General features: G+C 43.8%; 1 protein-coding gene across 1 annotated transcript in view; it reads right to left on the bottom strand.

Annotated features, from left to right (window-relative positions):
* ptpn4a (protein tyrosine phosphatase non-receptor type 4a) overlaps positions 1 to 20,468 on the bottom strand; it is a 67,423-nt gene that overhangs the window by 28,279 nt on the left and 18,676 nt on the right. The window contains exons 2-5 of the mRNA XM_085374418.1: positions 11,956 to 12,110; positions 3,220 to 3,327; positions 2,119 to 2,161; positions 1,431 to 1,509 (exon numbers count right to left, since the gene is read on the bottom strand). Of these exons, the coding sequence (XP_085230544.1) occupies positions 1,431 to 1,509; positions 2,119 to 2,161; positions 3,220 to 3,327; positions 11,956 to 12,093 (368 nt within the window). The 5' untranslated portion in view covers positions 12,094 to 12,110. The remainder of the gene's footprint in view (positions 1 to 1,430; positions 1,510 to 2,118; positions 2,162 to 3,219; positions 3,328 to 11,955; positions 12,111 to 20,468) is intronic.

Below are 20,468 nucleotides of genomic sequence, written 5' to 3'. Positions count from 1 at the left end.
AGTGAAACACCAGCACAGCTACAGTGATACTGTCATGTAAGGACGAGCACACAGCACTGGCCTGGTGGGAACATTATCACAGTTACAACTTCTGCGGGATGGATGTGAAGTGTGTATATATATATATATCTATATATAGTTTAGGTTTCAAACCTGAGCGTGAACACTGTTAAGGTTTTTCTGTGTACTACACTGCTGTCAGGAGTGCTTGTTAAACGTGACTTGAATGTACAATGCATCAGACGGGCACGTCAGATCCAAGGCTCTCTATTCACTTTTACAAGCTCTGTGCAAAACCGAGATAAGGCTCAGAGAGGCTGAAACGATCTCTGCAGAACTGCGATCGCTCCTCTGCACGTGCACAAAGCAGACAGTGGATTTGCAGAACATTTTCTCTTAGAAAAAGATGCTTTTTAAAAATATTTCTTGATCTGCATTAAGAGAGAAAATACAGCTCAGATCCAGAGAATCAATTTGCTGTTTTTGGGGTTAGGGTCACTGTTTTTAAATCTTTTTATTCTTCATGCCAGAATTTTTGAAGAATCAGAGAAAAACCGATGTGGGCGACCTTAAAAAACTTCAACTGTTTATTTCCTTCACTTAAGATTAAACGCATACGTCACATATTTTGTACAGATTCACTTAACAGAATGACATTTTTGGGGGGGAACTCCGGGACTGTACTGATGTTTCCTGCTGTGTGTGGCTCAAAAAAAGCATCTCAACCAGTACAGGTATCTTTCTCCTATTAAAAACTGCACACAGTGTTTCCCTTTAATGGTCTGCAGCCAGGTCAGATTTACTAAACGGGACAAAACAGCGCTCAAAGATCGCTTCATTTCAGCATCAAGCATCAAGAGTTCCCACCTTTTACACGCAATCAGACAGTACTCTGTTTTATTTGTTTTGTTTTTTTAAATGCCAAACCCCAGTTTGGGATGTCCCAACACGTAAACCTGTCCCTAAATCTTCTGGACCAAGAAAATCTCTTTCTTTGCTGCTCAGACTGAAACACTTCAGAGCATCAAAGTTGACTTTTTTTGCATTAGCGTGTTTAAACACCTGCTACTACAAGAGCTACTGATGGTGTGTGTTTTGTTGATGCTGATGCCATTACTGACGACTGACCCTGAACGCAGAACTAACAAATCTACAGAAACATCATTTCCATTGCAAAGCTCCTGCTCGCAGAGATCACTGCTCCGTTTCTGAATGAAACGACATCAATACAGCGAGTTCGAGTTGCTCTGCTTTGATTAGCACTTTCTGTGACGCTCAGTCAAATGACAAAAACACTTCATTCATTGTGAGGAGCGGATCTCGTTTACAACTGAGCCTTTATTCCTCTGTTAGTGAACTTTAATGTCAGCGTTTAACAAACCGAGTGGTTGCTGCTGTTCTTAGCCTGTCGTGTTGTTAGAAACTCTTACCGTGTGTATTCTTCCTGAAGTTTATTGGGGTCTGTGACAAAGAATTTGACTCTGAAGCTTAAGTTATGGGGAGACCCTCCTGCAGAAACAGAGACGAGCAGTTAGAGGGGAGAAATGTTCATTGGAGAGTGTCAGTCTGTGATATAAATGAACATGTGCTCTCTATTCAGGGGCTTCTTTAGGAAACATTATGCATGTGTATTTTTGTTTAGTGATGCAGATAATGGGATAATTAATAATAAGTGTAAAACACACACGTACGCTCATGCTGCTTAAGAAACAGAGCTGCAGTGTTTTTTGTCAATGAGCCAATCGACATGAAATAAAGTTGAAGCGCAGTTCAAACATCGCTGGAGGAGGACTGCAGATTCCACTCAAGCTTAATTGTTCCACACGTCACATATTATATTACTCGTTACTAAAAACAAGAGCGGAGTTGAAATTAAGTTTAATAACGGCTCAAAGCACAGGCAGAATTTTAAATGGCAGCGTGGACGAGAGACATCAGCCTCAGGTGGAGAGTGGATTTTTAACCATTGCTGGGACCACGCTGCACGCTGCAGCCTCAACCAGCTGGGAAGAAAATTAATAATAAAAATCGTGTAATGAAGTTTGACTTGAGTGAACGTGTTTGGCTGCAGGATGAAGTGAATTAGCTGAGCTGGTGTGTGCGGAGGATTTCACATACTTTTTAACTGTTTCCTGACGGGCTTATTGGGATCCAGCCAGCGCTGTAAAATATTGATAGAGAGACACTTAGAGACACCATGAAGTGTGAACACACAACTTCAATTATTTACCAGTGGCCACGCACACGCACGCACGCACACACTGATCATTACTCGCAGGCAGACATGATTTAATTTCATCACACTGGCCCTTAAACAAGCTCTTATCAACTCCCAACTTTCCCAACAAAATACAGGATCAGCACAGTTTAAATTTGCTTTACATGAATCACTTCTTTAGTAAACACATGTGACCTAACTTACCAAAAAGTCAAACTATAATGAAACTAGCTAACCGAGTAAGGCGGCAGGAGGCGGGTCTGTCGTGTTTTAAAGATCAAATGTAATTCTATTAAATCCCCTAAAAACACAGCACCATTAAACTGATACTGGTTTCTCTCAGGCGTGCTTCACAGAGACCGGTCGGCAACCTCCTGGCAACGACTGGTTGCTAAGGTAAAGTGAGCATTCCGTCATTGGCTGCTAGCAGTCGCTAGGTGAAATTGGTTGCTAAGAGACATAAGATGCTGCACTAAAAACTCTTTTGTGATTTCTGTGGCTGTTATCAGGTCGTCATCGGGTTGTCATGGCAACTGTTACTGTACTTTGCATGACTATTTGAATGTTAAAGTGAAATTTGCACCTTTTTAAACGTGTTGGTTGCAGCAGTCAGGTGAACTTTTACTTTGAAGGCAAACCTTCTGTAGTGCTAGTCTTTAAAGACTAGTCAGCCACAGCAATCTGCAATCGATCAAAGCAATCGCGAGGAGGATTTTGGTGCAGCGCCCTCTTTGCAATCAATGTTACACAGTGACAGCTAGGAACCACTCACCACAGGTGTTCAGAGCGCACGGAGGATCACAGAGGATCAGTCTATTGGCCTGCGAGACTCAAACTTTAGGCTGATAAAGTTTAATTTGCTGCTGATCTTTACCCAGCAACACGTTGCATAGTTTCAGTGCCCATCAGTGCTCCACAGAAGTGCCGATCCCTGAGTGAAAACAGTTCACACACACACACACACACACACACACACACACACACACAGCTGTCATACTAACTGGTGCATCTGATGAGTCGTCAGTCAGGTGCAGGCCAAAATAGTCCCTCTCGGTCAGCTCCAGGTGCTTGAAGACAGCATCCAGCAGCACCTGGCCATTATCCGACTTCTGCAGAGAACAAAGGAAAACACGGTCATCCACGCTGAGCTTTATTTACTACCAACATATAATGATAGACAAAAGTTGTATACACGATCTCCTTGATTCACCTTCCTGGAAACAGGTTTCATGTGAGAGTCACTGATGTTGACAGGTTTAAAAAAAACAAAACAAGAAACAGAAACTGCCCATCTGCACTCGAGCTTCCACGAGACGTCAAGATAAACATCAGTTTCAAGCGAAGCGGTGAGCAGGTTTCGTTTACAGATGGTTTCTGATCAGGATTAAGGAAGAGGAAAGGGGGGATTTCTCCCTAAACACAGAGTCCACAGAGAGCCAATTAAAAGGCTGTAAAATGTGAGAAATCACTTATCAAACGCATCATTAATATCACATCATTTCCTGAGAAAACAGCGAGGGTGAGAGGAGAAGCCACGGGATCACAAGTGGGGCAGAAAGTCACACCTGATCTGCTGCAACTTTAAGAGGAGGAGGAGGAGGCAGGGCACAAATGTGTGGCTCCATCAGAGCTCCCATGGGAGAACACACACACACACACTCCCCTTTGCCCTGCTGACACAGTTTTACAACGCACTGTTTGTGTGTGTGTGGGGCAAACAGACACAATGTTAGCTGACAGTTGACATGTTGACATGGCAGCCCTCTAGGACAACTTGCATGTGTGCAATCTACTAATGTCAAAGCCTTGTTATGTGTGAGTTGCTGGTGTACTGAGAGAACTGGTGACTTTTTGGCCTTTCCAGTCACACTCAGGTGAACATGAAAAATTCAACATGGCTACATTTAAAAGAGGAGCGCTGCAGAGAGGAAAACCTGTGGACAAAGCCAATTTGGTCAGAACATTGTCGAAGGTGATCGGTTAGGCTTTCCTTGTCTTTGTCGAGTTACGTGCTCATTGCTTATTAGAAGAAGTTTAAAATAAGGACGTGAAGAGAGGATGACCACATTAGGGATATCCCCTAATAAGAAGCCCACCAATCAGAAAAATAAGAAAGTGTTATCAGGCAGCATGAGCTGGAAACGAGCATGAGCGGTTTAATTAAAAAATATTTATCTGCAGTTTAATAATGCATTAAAACCTGGTAAACAACTGTTTACTCTAGTAGCAAATTCATATTTCACTGCGTCAAACGGCCCTTTTGTGGCTGCTGTTCCTCTAAAGCGCACCCGAGGCTGACTCCCATATTAAAGAGCCCAGATTGACATCACCGATAAACACGTTTCTAGAAACAGCTTTGCTACCAATAATGCATTTACCCTTCATCGCAAGTCTGCAGGGATGATCATTTTTGCCATCACTCATCTGCTAACAGGCAGACGCATCCTGGTTTTAGCCGATAGCTGCTCGAGTCACCGAAGCGGACCTCATCCCTGCTTTCTGTGATTTTAATATGAAATATGGGCTAAACATGGAAGACAAGTGGGCTGTCCTTCATCCATATTTTGTCTCTTCCTGAATTCATGTGTTAACCAACAAATGAAACGTTTTCCTCAAAATCAAACAAAGTGTTCTTAGTGTTGATGGACAGGCTGACAGATGAGGTCGGGCAGGAGTCTCTGTGGACTATGATGCGTGCAGACAACACTGATCTGTAGTGTGCATCGGGAGCAGGTGGAGCTTGAAGAGGTGGAGGTATGCACTAGAGAGAGGAGGAAACAATCCAAAGCAACTGTGGTGAACAAGAGAGTACAGGCAGAGTGGAGCTGGAGGAGACGAGTGTCTGGGGAGCAGCAGGAGGCACAAGATGGCTGTGATGCATGGTTTGGAGACGGGAAGAAAATACAGGAAGAGAAGAGGAAGAGCTCAGAGGAGGTTCATGGACGTAGTGAAGGAGGACAGAGGATGCTGGGGATGGGGTGAGATGGATGCAGATGATCTGCTGTGGCGACAGATGAAGGGAGCAGCGCTTCATCAACATCAAGGCTCTTACATTTCCCTTCCATCATCACCACACCTTAAATTTCGAAAAATGGGGCATTTTAAATCTCTATTAATGCCTCTTTAAATACATTAGAAGGGCTTTTGAAATATACTAATTTTTTTAGGATGATATAAAATCAGTTTTTAAATTCTGGCTGCTTTAAAGTATCTGGTGGAAATCCCAAGTGCCTGAAAAGTCTGATGATTACAGCCAGCTGACAGCGGCTAACCGAAAGAATGAGGAAGCTAGCGATGCTAGCCTCTCGTGTGACACTTTCCTTCGGAGACTCTTGATAAACGTGTCTGCTGCCTCCATGAGAAACTCTGTGTGTACGCTTCTCCTTTGTACGAAGCAGCTTTTCAGCTCGATGTGGGAGCCCTCTGTGCACTTTTACACTGCAATCCCAGGAAACCCATCGCCTGTGTGTGTGTCTGTGTGTGAGCGGGCATGCTTGCCTTTTGTGTGTATTCCTGGCTCACTTTTAACAATGTATGTCTGTTTGCTCTCACAGCAATCGCACATTTGGCTCGTACGCTTTTAGAATACCAGAAGAGACTAGCACCAGCGTGTACACACACACACACACACACACACACACACGCTTCCTCTGGACTTTTACGCAACAAGCTACACAGACTATGGCAACAGCAGCTCCACATTCTGGATAGACGAGTCAGAAAGAGCAGAGAAATGCAGAAAGACTTTCAAAGAAAAGAAAGAGAATGCAAACGTAAGAAGAGAGAAAGTCACTGAGAGGAAAAGAGAGAGGGAGCATGGAAGAAGAGAAACGGAGTGATTGACGATGCGAGCGGGTGAGACAAACCCTCTTTGTGCCCTTCACCCGCACCGCGGACTGAAACAGTGTGTGTGCGTGAGAATGAAGAGAGAGGAAGGAGACATGGTGATAGAGAGCAATCAGAGCACAAGAGATTGGCTGAGAGCAGAGGAGGGGCAGAAAGCGCGAGAGAGAGGGGGGGAAAAAGATGCTCTGATAAGTCTGTCACCCCGAGGGGTTCATCTTCAGGGTTGGAGGGGAGCGGACCATCGAACATCAAACACTCGGGGGGGAAATTCCACTGTTTTATGACAGGTTAACAAAAAATGTGACATTTTTATTGAAGTCCTTCCACAGGAAACAACTGAGTGTGTCAATGTGTGTGTGTGTGTGTGTGTGTGTGTGTGTGTGTGCATGAGCGTGTATTCATATCTTTGTGGGGACCAAAAATAGGAAGTTTATTATATTTATGGGGACCAGAATCCCAGTCCCCACGAGCTTGAAGGCATTTTTAAGACTCCAAATGTGGTTTTAGTGACGGGTTACAGTTGGGTTAGGCATTCATCTTTCATGGTTAGGGTAAAGCTGCAGAGCTGCTTCAGTGACAGACTGCTGCATCCTAGATGCATGAAGGAGCGTTTCCGCAGGTCCTTCCTCCCTGCAGCTGTCAGACTGTACAATCAGAACTGCTCCCAACAAACATAGATGTTTACATCTGCGCTGTAACTGCAATAAGTTAATCAACCGATTCGCACTACAACCTGCTTTGCCTCTTATCTGTAGCTATTTTTATTTAATTTAATAACTGTACAATACTCTCTGTATATAGTAACCACTTCCTGTGTACTGTTTGTTTGTATATCTGTCTTTTTGGCTGCTGTTACAACCAAATTTCCCCTTCTGGGACAATTAAAGGATTATTCTATTCTATTCTAAAAGCTCGGGAAAGCATTATGTCAATTAGATGTCCCCACAAGATGGGGGTGTGTGTGTGTGTGTGTGTGTGTGTGTGTGTGTGTGTGTGTGTGTGTGTGTGTGTGTGTGTGTGTTAAAGAATGACGGAATTTCAGGAAGTATGAGGCAGCTTGTCCAGGCAGGAAAGGAACAACGTGAAGGTGGAGGCGCTGACATCTATAGCCGTTTTCCTTTTCCAGTAAACTCAGCACAGACTTTCAGGATGAGAACCGAGGGACCGATCTGTGATCTCTGCACGTCCGTCCACCTCGCTGAATGAGCAGCACCAGCTCTCGTTTAATACACCGAGTCAACGCCAAAAAGCACGACGGCATGTGATGCACATGTGGTTGCTGGAGTACTTTTCTATGCTGTGGTGTGCTGGGGGAGCAGCACAGCAAAGAAGGACTCATCCAGGCTGGAGAAACTGATCAGGAGGGCTAGCTCTGTGGTCGGCATGAAGCTGGACACTCTGGTGACAGTGGCAGAGAAAAGGACATTAAAGAAACTGATGGACATTATGAACAATGCTGGGCATCCTCTGCACACGGCCATAAACAACCAGAAGAGTCTGTTCAGTGACAGGTTGCTTCTCCCCAAGACAAGAACTAACAGACTTAAAAACTCCTTTGTCCCACACGCCATCAGACTGTTTAACTCCTCTCTGGAGGGGAGAGGGAGGGGAAACAGGAGGACAAAGGAGGGGGGAACAACTAAGCTGTAGTGCCTCTGCACCTCACTGTACAATACCTTGTGCAATACTTTTGTAAATAGTCAACAGACTCAATACTTGAAATGTGCAATTCACTTGTATTTTTATTTTTTATTCCTATTTATCCCCTTTGTATATTTTATTTATATTTGTTTCTGTGTATATATATATATATATATATATATATATATATATATATATATATATATATATATATATATATATATATATATATGTGTGTGTGTGTGTGTGTGTGTGTGTGTGTATATATAACAATTCTGTAACTGTAACTTCGGTCGTTGCTGTGCTTTTTTTGGAAATCGAATTTCCCAGAGGAACCCACCCGAGGGATTAATAAAGTTCTATCTTATCTTATCTTACAACGGAGGTGAAAACTCATCTGGGCAAACAGTGATCTTCATTTTAAAATTAGTGGGCAGCCTTGTTTTGCTAATATTGATTTTAAACAGCCCTAAAACAAAGGACGTCGTGCTGAGGCCAAGAAACATGCGAGAGCGCACACGTATAGCACATCCTGCCCACACATGCAGTGTGACACCTCCCTCACACCTCCCTGGTTTCTAAGCAGCGTGGTTGCATTCACTATTTTGGCTCTTCCAGTCACAGAGGTGGAGCGAACCGTTTACTGTTACGCTCTCATTTTTCTCACCATCGAGCATAACCAACTCCATGAAACTGTCAGCACTACAACAACAACACATGCAAATTCTGCTGTCCTGTCGCTGGCTGCAAAAACCAAAACACACGGAGGAAGTGAGAAGTCGAGAACGAGTGGTTGTTCACTCCATCAGAATAAAATCTCCAAGCTCATCGAATCTTTTTGGCTCCACAGAGAAAAACTGATCAGGAATCAAAAATGACGCATTAATAAAAGAACAGGAATCGCTTCAGAAGGAATTTAAGGGCATCTCTTAAACAGAAACACTGAGTCAATAGAGTCCCATTAAAGGAAAAAAGAAATACAATAACTGAAAAAGGGGAGAGGTGGCAAAAACTCTGCTTGGCCTCTAAAATCCCAATAAAAAAAAGAAAAGCGCAGTTACCAAGCTGAGCTCAACGATGGATCTACACGAACGTCTGGGGTTAAAGAAGCACACTCCAGTCACGCCTGCAGCTGGTTCAAAATGAAACACGTAAATAAAAAGAACAAGCACACCTGTCGTGGCGGTGCTTCACTGCCTGCATGTGCAGAGTCCATGTCAAAGTTTCTGACCAACAGAAACAGAAATCCAAGCTCAGAGGGGGCGGAGCCTGTCCATTATTCCACCTAGTGTGAGCACTTACTCGTTTTTATTTCATAATCGTTTTTATTGTGTGCATACAGCACTTTGTATCTGTCGTGCCTGCATTTAAAGTGCTTTATAAATAAAGTGGGTATGGTATGGAATAATGTTGGGCTAATACTGAATGTCCAAGAGAAATGTGAGCACAATAAGCCCCATTTAAAGCCATTTAAATCAGTTGTAGTGGGCCGGGCGCTTCATTGACAAACGCCAGTTCAGCTTTTGCTGTTACATTGAAGTCAGGTCTGCTTACTAGTGTGTTTAAGTACATTTAGTTCACAGGACTGCCCTTGTGGTACACACATAAAAAACAGAAAACAACAGTAGCGTGTAGCTCTGATTAGCTTGTTTGCAGCAGCTGGCTCTTTTAAAGAAGCAGTTTGATGGTTTCTACTTTAAGTTTGTTATTGTACTTTTCTCTACTGGGCAGATGATCCCAGTGCCATTTCAACTCATCGATCTCCGTATGTAGTACAGCAGTAGAGGGATATTACCTAATCACAGACATTTTTGTTTATGAAATACTCAAATGTAGTGATTTCAATGATGCAAACTGGGACACGTGGTGCTTTCTATACATGTGTGACAAACGAAAGACTGACTGTGAGCCTGGGAAAAAAACCCAGTAACTTGGGTCTTTGTTAAGAGCTGCCTGATTACCAAATAGCTGTTACAGACAGCTGAATATTCATGTTGGGTATTGTGGTTACTTTGGTTCTGCTTTCCTGTGAATTGACCATGCTGCTAACCCTGCTTTTGTATGTGGGGAGGTGGGTTTTCCAAGCACGCATATGTGAGGATAACGCGTGATATCATTGTATTTTTCCTTTTTTATTAAACGCTGCAGTGGTGACTGACTGGTGTGACTGATGGTTGCTGTGGGTTTTTGCCTCATTTTCCACACCGAGTCTGAACTTAAGGTGAACGCAGATAAAACTGCTTTTATTAGTGATCGTGTTTCCGATGACGACATGGGTGTAGCTATTACTCAGCGATGAATGCCTCTGGCAGGTCTCTCCTACTTCTGCAGTGGGTTGCAAACTATGAATATGAAATTTGGTACCTGCACCGTGCAGGCGTGCAGGATGGAACAGCCGGAAGGAAAAGGAGGAGGTGATCTGATATTTTTCTTCCTGAAAATTAAGTAAGCTGAGTGTTGTTGCTAGGCAGTTTTTAAGTGAGTCTCAATTACGTAGGTGAGAACTACAGAGATAATGTCTGAAATGTTCTGACTGTGCAGAAACTGTAAGTCCAGGGGCTGTTGTTCATTAATTTATGAAAGTGTGACACATTGACATTTAACGAGGCTTCTTCCTCAAACTAAATGTGAAAACAGGGCAATTCCACAGTTACTCAAAATTACAAATTAAAACGTAATCATTAAAAAAAAAAAAAAAGGCTCAGCATGAATGCAATTAAGAGACAAAAGTTAGAATAAATATCTGAACGTAAATCGGAATACCTGACCTCCTCGCTGAGTTATTGTCTAAAATACAGTCGTCGCATTGATCGTTGGTGCTTTTCTTGAATTTTCCATCGTAAACTGAAGCGCAACAAATACAAAACTGACAAGAAATGATGGAAACCAAGCGCTCGATGCTTGAAATTTCATCGACCCTTCTTTAGATGACATTTAAATTACGCTCGGCGCTACAACAATATCTGGAATAACACTTTACACTGATATTATTTCAGCCTACGGCTTTCCATCTATACGATCATCAATACAAGCCCCTCATGTGCCTCCCACAGCCAACCCACACACTCGCACACCACCAGCCCCCACGGTTCCCATGACAATAAGAGGCTGCTTCTGGATTTTCACTCTCCGCCGGAGTCACGGCCAGTCGGCCACAGAGAGGATCAATAGAAGTATTGTTGCTCTCGGGATGGCTTGTCCTTCCAGGAAGTTACTGCTGCTGCGGGGGCCTGATCAATGAAGCTGGCAGAGAGGCCGACAGAGCTCACACTACATTGAAGTTCTCACATTCGGCTAAGCTTGAACACACAGACGGTCTTTTACATACGTGGCTCAGACTCATCTGCATGACAAGACTGACAGGAAGTGAACGAGCAGTTACAAAGTAGCGTGGATTAACGCACAGAGTAAAAAGTACGACTTCATTATCACATCAGCACTCATCAGATATAATGTTCATATTGTCGTTCGTGCTTTTCTTTCAGTAAACACAAATCTCAACGCTAACAGGAAGTGATGTGTCTGAGAGGATGTTATTAGAAGAACTGCGCTGTGACTCAAAGGGAATTTCCCGACTGACTGTGTGTCTCTCTGTCACGGTGCTTGATCAGACGGAGAGCCGAGACAGACGGCCGTAACATCAGTCACAAGCTGGCTCGTCACCTGGTCTGAAGCGCACGCACCGCGCTCGCTTACAGACACCCTGCTTTATTTTCCCCTCGAGCTTCGCCTGCGTGAGACCGAATGCTTGTAAAGCGAGATAAAGACCGACTGATCAACCGCTGAGATCAAACCTCAAAGCCAGAAATGGAACAAACTGAAGCCAGTGGGACAAGTGAAACCCTACCCATTAGTATCATCAGAACACAAGAGAAAGAGAGAGAGAGTGGGCTGCGTTTTAAATGTCTGCCGATGTGTCGAAACACAAGGGATTTTTTCCCCCACCGACTCTCAGATGAATCTGAGGTGGGCTTGGGGGGAAATTCACAGTAACGGAAAAAGGTATGTAGGAAAGTTGGTCTGAGAGAAAGGGGAAGGGGTTTGATACTGGAAGTTTTCAATTCTAAAAAAAGAAAGAGCAGACGAGACCACTGTCTTCATCCTAACGTCTTTGTCTGGGAACAATTTCAGTGTTATTGAGAAAACACTAAGAAAAACAAACAAAAAACAAACGTAATGTTCTGCCATGTGCTTTTAACTCGCACACACAATTGAAACAAGGCGGTTGGGACTGAAGGGGGTTTACTTACATTGACTTTGAAGGCCTGGACTGTGTTGTCCAGCAGCAGTACGTTGCACACAACCTGTGTGTGCTGCCTGTCTCGCTCCAGCTCAGTCGCCCGGACATTGTAGGATCTGCCAGCAGGCAAGCGGAAGCGCGCGCTCATCACGCTCCTACCAGGGTCTGCAACAAGAGAGGACACAGCACAGAGGAGAAAACGATGAGTGAGAGCAAAACCAAAACGGGGCTCGATCAGGGTCCGATCTGCCAAAGATCTAAGATTGCCTGTAATGAATGCATAACACCACGAAACTTAAAGTGCGCTTTAGGGGACAAAAACCTCTTTGTTCAAGGCTCGATCCATCTACAAACAGATGCACAATACGGCACGCAGCGACGGCAGCCGCGCAAGCCCGTGCAAGCAGGTCGAAGCATCGGCGAGCGAGTGTTTCATGGGAAAAGAATGTCAATACGCAAGCGGCAGATTCCCTGCCAGGGTGATGCGGCTCAGCCCGCCACCTCAAACACTCACGGGACAACCCAGGATGACACATTTTATTATTTTAAGAGGCAATTAGACTTCGTCAGTGAAGAATAATGCAACAACCGGGGCCATGCTGCCCTGTTTATTACAAGCTTCAAAAACCACAGCACACCTGATGTATCTTTCCAAACAAAGAACAATTCAGTTTTAATCTTAGTGGGGAGAATTAATGCAGCACGCTGTTAGCACGCTGTTAGCACGCCGCTATCTAAAACAAAAAAGGCGCCCTGTGACGGCAGAGCACAGCTGAGTAGGTGCAGCTCTCACTGTGTGATCTGTGCAGACACACTGCTGATGGTGATGCTGATGAGGAGGACGACGCAGCTCTCACTTCCAACATGAAGACAAAAACACGAAGGCTACAGCAGAGTTAGAGCAGCGAATGACGGACCTGCTTCACACAAAGCGACGAATGAGTAAACCTCCTATAGTCACTGATGTCGACTGAAGGTAAAACATGAAGGTGTGGGATTTCTCTGCTTTTACACCCTGCTGAGGACTCTTTCACGTGACTCTAAATGTGTTTGTAATCTCCGTAGATGAACAGTTCTTTCAAAGAGTAAAGACAAGATCACGGGCACCTGTTCCACATGATTTTCATACATTATGATGCATATTCTCAGATTCTAGAGCAGCTCTTATCCAGAGTAAGTCTTCATTATCTCAGACCAGGGCTGTTCTATTTTCCTTTAAGCCACGTTTGTTCTGGACGGATGCTCCATGCAAACCGAGGGTTTTAAAAAAGATGATTGGTTCACTTTACACAAAGAAGAGACCTGCGATGTAACTTGGAGAGCTTCACAGGAAGAGATAAGCAGACCTCGTCACCTTTGCTGCTGCTGAGCTTCCTGTTTGTCAATTTCAAGTGAAATAGCGACTCTGAATTTTCTGAGCTGCTTCAGAGAAATCAGACGGGCCCCGTTTCCCCCACAGTGTTTCACTTTTCCTTTACAATAAACTGTGTTTCTGTCCGATTATCCGATTAGTGAGTAACAGTTCAGTTCTGTGAAGCTTCTGATGAGAAGTCGGTGGCTCGCAGACTGTCTGGAGTCGTCGTTAAAGCCGTCTGTCAGAGGCTGGTCAATGAAACAGAGGAATGATATGATGCTGCAATGAGCTCCAAGCCCTTCCTGTCCACATCCTGCTTTTTTACTTTTAGGTCATCTAGCATGACTGCAGATGTGACAAACCCACAGGGGTCACGGTGCTGTCATCGCGGGCTGCTGTGTCTGTAGCGACGGATCTGTGGATGGGGAGAGCTCTCCGAGCTGCTCATCACTACACATGAGCACAAACCAGGATGACCTACTGACAGATGGTGCGCTCTCTATAAATGCACATTTATACTTCAGGTCACCGCTAACAAACTCTCCCTCTCACACACACAGACACACAATAATCTATATGTCATATGCACAGAGGAAGTTCTGACAGTCGCCTCATCCAAAAATAGACCAAAAATAGACACAATGACATGTGACAGACATCTCAAGAAAGCATCTATCACCCTGTGGTCACATTATATTACTTCATCGTGCTGAATGTCCAGTGACTTAAGAACAACTCAGGAAAGCATAAAAATATGAGAAGTGCTCCACCAGGGCCAATGGTTTATTCTATATATTCATTTAGCTTTCTTGGCTCTCCTTAAATGGACTTTAACTTTGTAATTGTACCCTGCTGAGACTCATTTTAATATACCTGACACAATTTATGTGGATATCATGCATGTATAGGATCCTTTTTTGGTAAAATGTCTGTAAATGTAATAAAGTGAAAAATGTTTTTGATTGAAACAGTTACAACCTGTTACTGTAACATTATCCTTCCCTATATGCCTACATCTCATCAGTCCAAACACTGGCAGTAAGACACACAGTTTTAAATGATCAGATCAATCTACTGACCTTCAATACACAAGCTCAAGCTATGAGGTGTTTTTTCTTTTGGTCATTTTTTTAATCATTAAGCTGACTTGAAGACCTTGGTGGATATAAGTCAAATTATAGCTATCGTGTTTGCAGACAGCATGACGCTGCAGGTGTTTAATACAAACATAAAATATGCAAAGTGTGGATTCAAAAGCATCTCGCCTTCACTGAACTAACAGGGAAACCTCAGAAACTCCAGCTAAGCATTTCTCACACTGTCAAACTCCTCTGTTCAATGACAGGCTGGTGAAAATTTTAGTTTCAGTTAACTCATTGCCCTTTGCTCCCCTCCTCCATGCAAAGATAAAGAAAGGCATGTCTTTGATAACAATTTCAAAATTATACGATTCAAAAGCACAACCGCCTCTGCCATCCCAGAAGATCTGACCAAACCCAGAAGCGCGATCTCTTGTGCCTACTTACCGTTTACTGACATCTTAAACCGGAACATGTATGTAATGCCTCCAGCTACTTAATTACAAAGAATTTTTAAATTCATAAATTTATCTCTGATGTTCAGTAACAATCTCAGAAGAACTAGCAAAGCATTAGCCTATCGAGGAAAAAGAAGCTACAATGTGCAGCAAGCTGATTGTTTATGATGTCACAGTAACCAAACTGATCACACAAAGACATCAGTCTGTATCGGTCTTAATCACATCAGTGGGTCACGGTTTACCACGTCCGCTCACAATTTCCTGGGCAAGAACTGCCACAGCATCAGAGCACAAAGTGCTGCAAGATGCAGAGCTGGTCGTGCTGTAGGTGCTCCTGGTGGGATCGGTATATTCTGCCAGCGGAACGAGCACGCTGGCCTCAGTGCGGGCAAACGCACGCGGACGTGGCCAAGCATGCGCGATGATGCCAGCCACAGCGCTGCGAGCTTGGGAAACAGAGCGAATAGAGCAGGGAGACGGATGCAGGGATGAAGCCATGCAGAAGGAAGGGAGGGACGGAGCAATGTGCTCCTATCGCTGGCTCTCTCCGAGGACGAGCTGTGGGATAAACACACACACACTCCACAGGCTGTATCGCCTTGCCCTGCCCTTTTCCTGTCTTAACGTTCCTCTGCTTATCCACATGAAGACAATTTCAAAACTGCAGACAGGATGATCCCATCCTGTCTGCAACCATTGAATCACGTTTTCACGTTACCTACCTGAGCCTGAGAGCTTTAATGATCAGTTTAAAGTCCGGCATAAAACCATTGTTTGAAATATAAATGAAAATAGTTTGTCAAGAATGATTTTCATCAAGGTTTTATCTCATTCGATTTGTTCTCATGAACTTTTACTAGAGTGACGCAATTAATCGAAATGTCTATTCAATTAAAATTGTGGCCTCCATGGATTAGGAAAACGAGATAAAAGAGATAAAACAATTATCGTGCCTGCTTCCTTTCACAACAGTGCTTTTATTTTGTCTTCTGAGCCGCCACAGCGAGCAGGCTTATTTTCAGCCTGAGCCACACACAGAATCTGGACACAGTTGAGGACTGGATGGATTAAACTGGAGGTGCTCATTAGTTAACCGGTCAACTAGTATAAAAGTAGGAACCCACTTAAACAGTCTAAACTGGTTAATCGGTGCCTTCGTGCACAGCATCTCAAACATATCATACTAGATTAGTTTGCATAGTGTTGCTATGACATAAGCATCAGCCTTAGCATCCATGTCTGTGCAGGATGTGGCTACACGTCGCTCCATTCGTCTGCTGTTCAGTCCATTTTCCATCTTTACAGTGCTGCAGGACCATGCAGGGTGGTGCAGCTTGCTTTTACCTGGCTTCTTTACAACTTCCTGTCACAGAGTGACAGAAAGCCATCTGCCGGGGTTGCAGCCCTTGGCGTATAGAAGGAACAGTTAAAAGTGTTGCACATAGATAAAGTAATTTGTCTGAGTAGTATTCGTGGTATGGATCAATGAGTCGACTAACTGGATAATAGATTAAGCTCATTTGTTTTTCTTTAGGTTTTTAAAAGTTTCTTCCTCCTTATTCATCTCTTTCCTGTCCTACTACACCGTTTCCTCTTCCACTCTTTCCGTTCTCGCCGTACTGAAATTTTCTGCTCCGCTGTGGTCCTTCCAGCTTTGCTCTGCTGAGCTGGACAGGACAGCCACTCTCCCCTGAGAGAAGCCTCCGGAACTGCAGGAAGCAATTATTGTAGCGTGCTTCCGAAGTCAGCGGAGCTTACAAACAGGCAGAAATGCGTGTGTGTGTCTAACCAAGGGCCCTTGACCCTCAAGCTTCCCTCACTGGTGGGCTCCTGCGGCTCCCTCAGCTTATTGCAAACACAGACGCTCCTGCAGCCTTCCTGTCCATGCACAGGAAAATGAGCCTTTAATGTAAACGCATATATAAACATGCTGATATTAGCATGCACACACAAACAGACTTATCTAATGCGAAGATCGGGCTGGGCATTTCGGTCATTCTAGTTTAAAGCTGCGTTTCATGATTTCTTCTGTAGGTTTGTGTCTCTCTTCTCTCTCGTTCTCCACACAGAGCAGTTCCCAACATCCTCTCTGCATCTGCAAGCACACCCGGCTCCAATGTCCCAATTTTACCTCGTTTGTCCAGCTTCATTATGATTTTTTTTTAATAGCAGCTGCATAAATTTGAGCTTTGAGTGCTGCCACACAATCGCCAGGTCTCTGTTCAGTGAGTCGGCTCACCAACAACTGAGCATTTACCCACATTCAGGCAAAAGTGACCAAAGTATCACCTTTGCTCCACATTGTATACATGGCTCTGCTGTTATTAGCATGCACACCACTTGTGTACATAATAAAGCAGATCCCAACAGGGCTGAAGCACCGTCCTTCCCCGTGCCTCTTATTTATACTAGTGTCGCCGAAGTCCTCAAAGCGAAAGCTTCACAACTGGCGCCGTCTGCTCCAGCTCAAATACGGGCTCACAGCTGAACTCTGCTTGCCTTTTACATTTCTATTTATAATCCCGATTCCTTCAAAGGAACTGCTACATATGGTTTTTCTGTCCCTTTGTGCTGCTTTGGAACAGTTGAAATAAGAGGCTTGCAGTTAGGAATCCCAAAGGAATTGTGCATAACAGCTTCACAGCACAGCGTAAACTAGGTCATACACAAACAGGTGGTCAATTACAGATGTGTGCCACTGCGCGTGCGTGTTTGTAGACAGCCTGCGATTTCCGTTTTCATTATAAATGATTAGAAAAACTACTTTAAAGCCCTCGTGGACGATTTCAATCAGAATAAGAACGAGTGGCGCAGCACTCGGTTGAACACTGGAGGGTTTCACCTGCACCTTCATGCAACTGCTGTTTTTATTTGGTGCTATACAAATAAACATGAGGAAATAAACTATTGTTTGGCATTAAGACAGAAAAACACTTCCTATACCAGGTCTTACATCCTTTCCCTTCTCCCCCATCAGATCACCACTATGAACCCTTTGATTTTACTTCTTCTATGTAGGAACCACTTGTGATTTTAGGGCAGCAACAGCATCGGGCTGTTGCGCGTCTCTGATAGTCTGGGAGTCCAAAAACTCGGGCCAGTCGAGGCGAGAAAGCTGAGGCAGCAAATAACCTTGAGAAGAGAGATGTATGAAGACCCAACAAGAAGCTAGAATATCATTTATAACAGCAACTCTGAGCAGTACCAGAGCCAAGTCAGACTTTGTGTTGCACGCGTTCAGTTTGCCTGTAACAGACACTGCTAATCCACAGATTCAGTAAATCAAATCAACTGTGCAAACTATAAACTATAAATGTCCGGTTCCGTTTCTGCCCCCTTTGGTCTCAAACCCATCATCATTCAGCCGTGCAGAGTTGCAAACGTCTGCAGACCTCTGCTTGAACCTTACCGAGCCCTTGTGGAATAAACCTCTCGGAGAGCATGAATGAAAATCCTGACTCAGCCGGCCCGACTGCATTGATTAGAAAAACGACACCGTCCATTCTAGTTCTCAGCTTTCCAGAAGCACTTCATCGGGCATTTCAACACAAGTGCACCAACGTGTGCTACAAAACCAAAGAGCAATAACAGCCTGAGAGGGGGAAATTTCATTTTACGTATAGAGCACGGAGCACAGTTAAAGCAGACACACGTTTAAGGATTCACACGTTACAGATTGTATGAAAACGTAAAAATATAATTAGAGCAAACAAATCTGCTGCGCAAAGAGCATCTCATAGAAACCAAAAACCAAAGTTATTTCTATTTTGGAGCTTCCTGACCGCTTCAGTTCTTATTAACTTCTTTCACACTCGATATTTCATCACTGAATTATATTAAATAACCTGACACGACACAGACTTTCAGCAACACTAAAGCTTTCTGATGAAAAAGGAAGCACTTGTGATTTTAGTCGAGCTAACAGAGATTCAGCGTTTCGCATTTAAACCTCACAAAATGCCTTTGAGATCACGAGCTCCATTTGAAGATTCACACATCAGTTGTGCACTTTCACCTGTAGTTACAAGAAAGAAAAAGAGGAAAATAACCTGCTCCTGAGACAGGAATGAGAAACCGCTGAATTAAACGTTCCTACCGAGCCCCGGGGCAACGCGATTACAGAAAACCTACTAAATTAATAACAATAAAAACATATTTTAATAGGTTTTTGCCAAAAGGATAAAACGAGGTCATTCAGTCAGTAAAGCCGAGTGTTAAAGGTCGAGTGTTAGGCAATCAACAATAATTAGAACTATCAAAAATGGGAAAGTCATGCCCAATACTTCTCATATAAAAACATTCAGATGTAATTTGCGTGTAATTATTAAGGCGAACTAGCAGAGTCTGTTCACTTTTTTTAAATGGTTTACCTCCCCAGGAATATTTTACACTTTAACATTCGATCCAGCTGCTGCTAACCTGCTCTGCCCGTCCATTCAGGGGGTCACTGAGGAGCGGGAGAAGGATCACCGCTCGCCGACTGGAGTTTGGGTCCAAACAGATGAAGGACTCCCCAGAGCGTCACACAGTGGGCGCACGTTTATTTGCACATGAGCGTTTTTATATATGACATTATTTAAAAATTGCAGAGTCAGTCCCAGCTGTGTGCACGGGCAATGTGATCGAAACAAGACTGACGTAGAAAAAGCGAATAAAACGTTATCCTCCAGAACTGCACCAGTTTAATGAGGAGCACTGTTAACATACATGTAATTTACCTCGTTAGTACTGAAGCATTCAAGTCTCTTCATAGTATAAATCACAGCATTACTGTTATTATTGCAAGTCCACCAGTTACTGCATGAGGGCGGAGCAGTAACTGAGCAACTTCCTTCTAATGAATTTAAGAATAAATCCTAAATTTGTGAATCCGATTTTCCAAACAATGCAGAAACATTCCGATAATCTTTGATACTAAATCCCTGACTTTTCTTCTTCTTCGCCTCCTCTTCATCCTGTCTTTAAGTGTCAGTATGGAGCGTGAGTCCATTATGCAAATTACAGTCATCAGTGCCAGAGAGCAGCCATTTACTTCTGCACACAAACACACACAGAGCCATTGATAAAAGCCAACACCTGTCACAGATTCCTGCTGAATCAAAGATAACACAGAGGAGACTTCTCAGCTCGTTCTCCCGCTGCAGTCCTCGTCTCTCCAAGCATCTCGAGTAACATCTCATCGTCCTATTAGATTTATTATAATGTCATCGTCTTCACAACCTCCCCTCTCCCATTGGCTCTTCCATCTTTCACTTCTCGCTTCTCTTCTGCTTCTTTTCCCGAGTTATTGGCGCCACCGTCTCCCCTTTAGAAGCCGCTAACGTGCATTTTCTGCTAAGAGAAGAGCTAACTGTGTGAGCGAGTAACATCTACTCTCTGTGTTGCATCACTGTGAGTTATTTGAGGACAGATTAATCTCAACAGCTGCGCTGGAATAAAGAAAGGTTGCAAAACAGTGGTCGTTCCACCACAAATGCACAAAAGCAGCACATCCTGTCCACTTGATTTGTCTGCAAAACAACATTTAGCTTCAACTACGGCACTCTTCAAGGCCTGGAGACAAATAATCGCTTTGTTGTTTGCACAACAGCCGTGAACACATCTGCATCTGTAAAGTGCACACTGAATA

Source organism: Diplotaxodon limnothrissa, linkage group LG16 (assembly GCF_057381915.1).
Source record: "Diplotaxodon limnothrissa isolate DT_005_m linkage group LG16, D_limnothrissa_male_GT1.1, whole genome shotgun sequence".
Taxonomy (NCBI): Eukaryota; Metazoa; Chordata; class Actinopteri; order Cichliformes; family Cichlidae; genus Diplotaxodon; species Diplotaxodon limnothrissa.
This window is presented reverse-complemented; position numbering and strand designations above follow the sequence as displayed.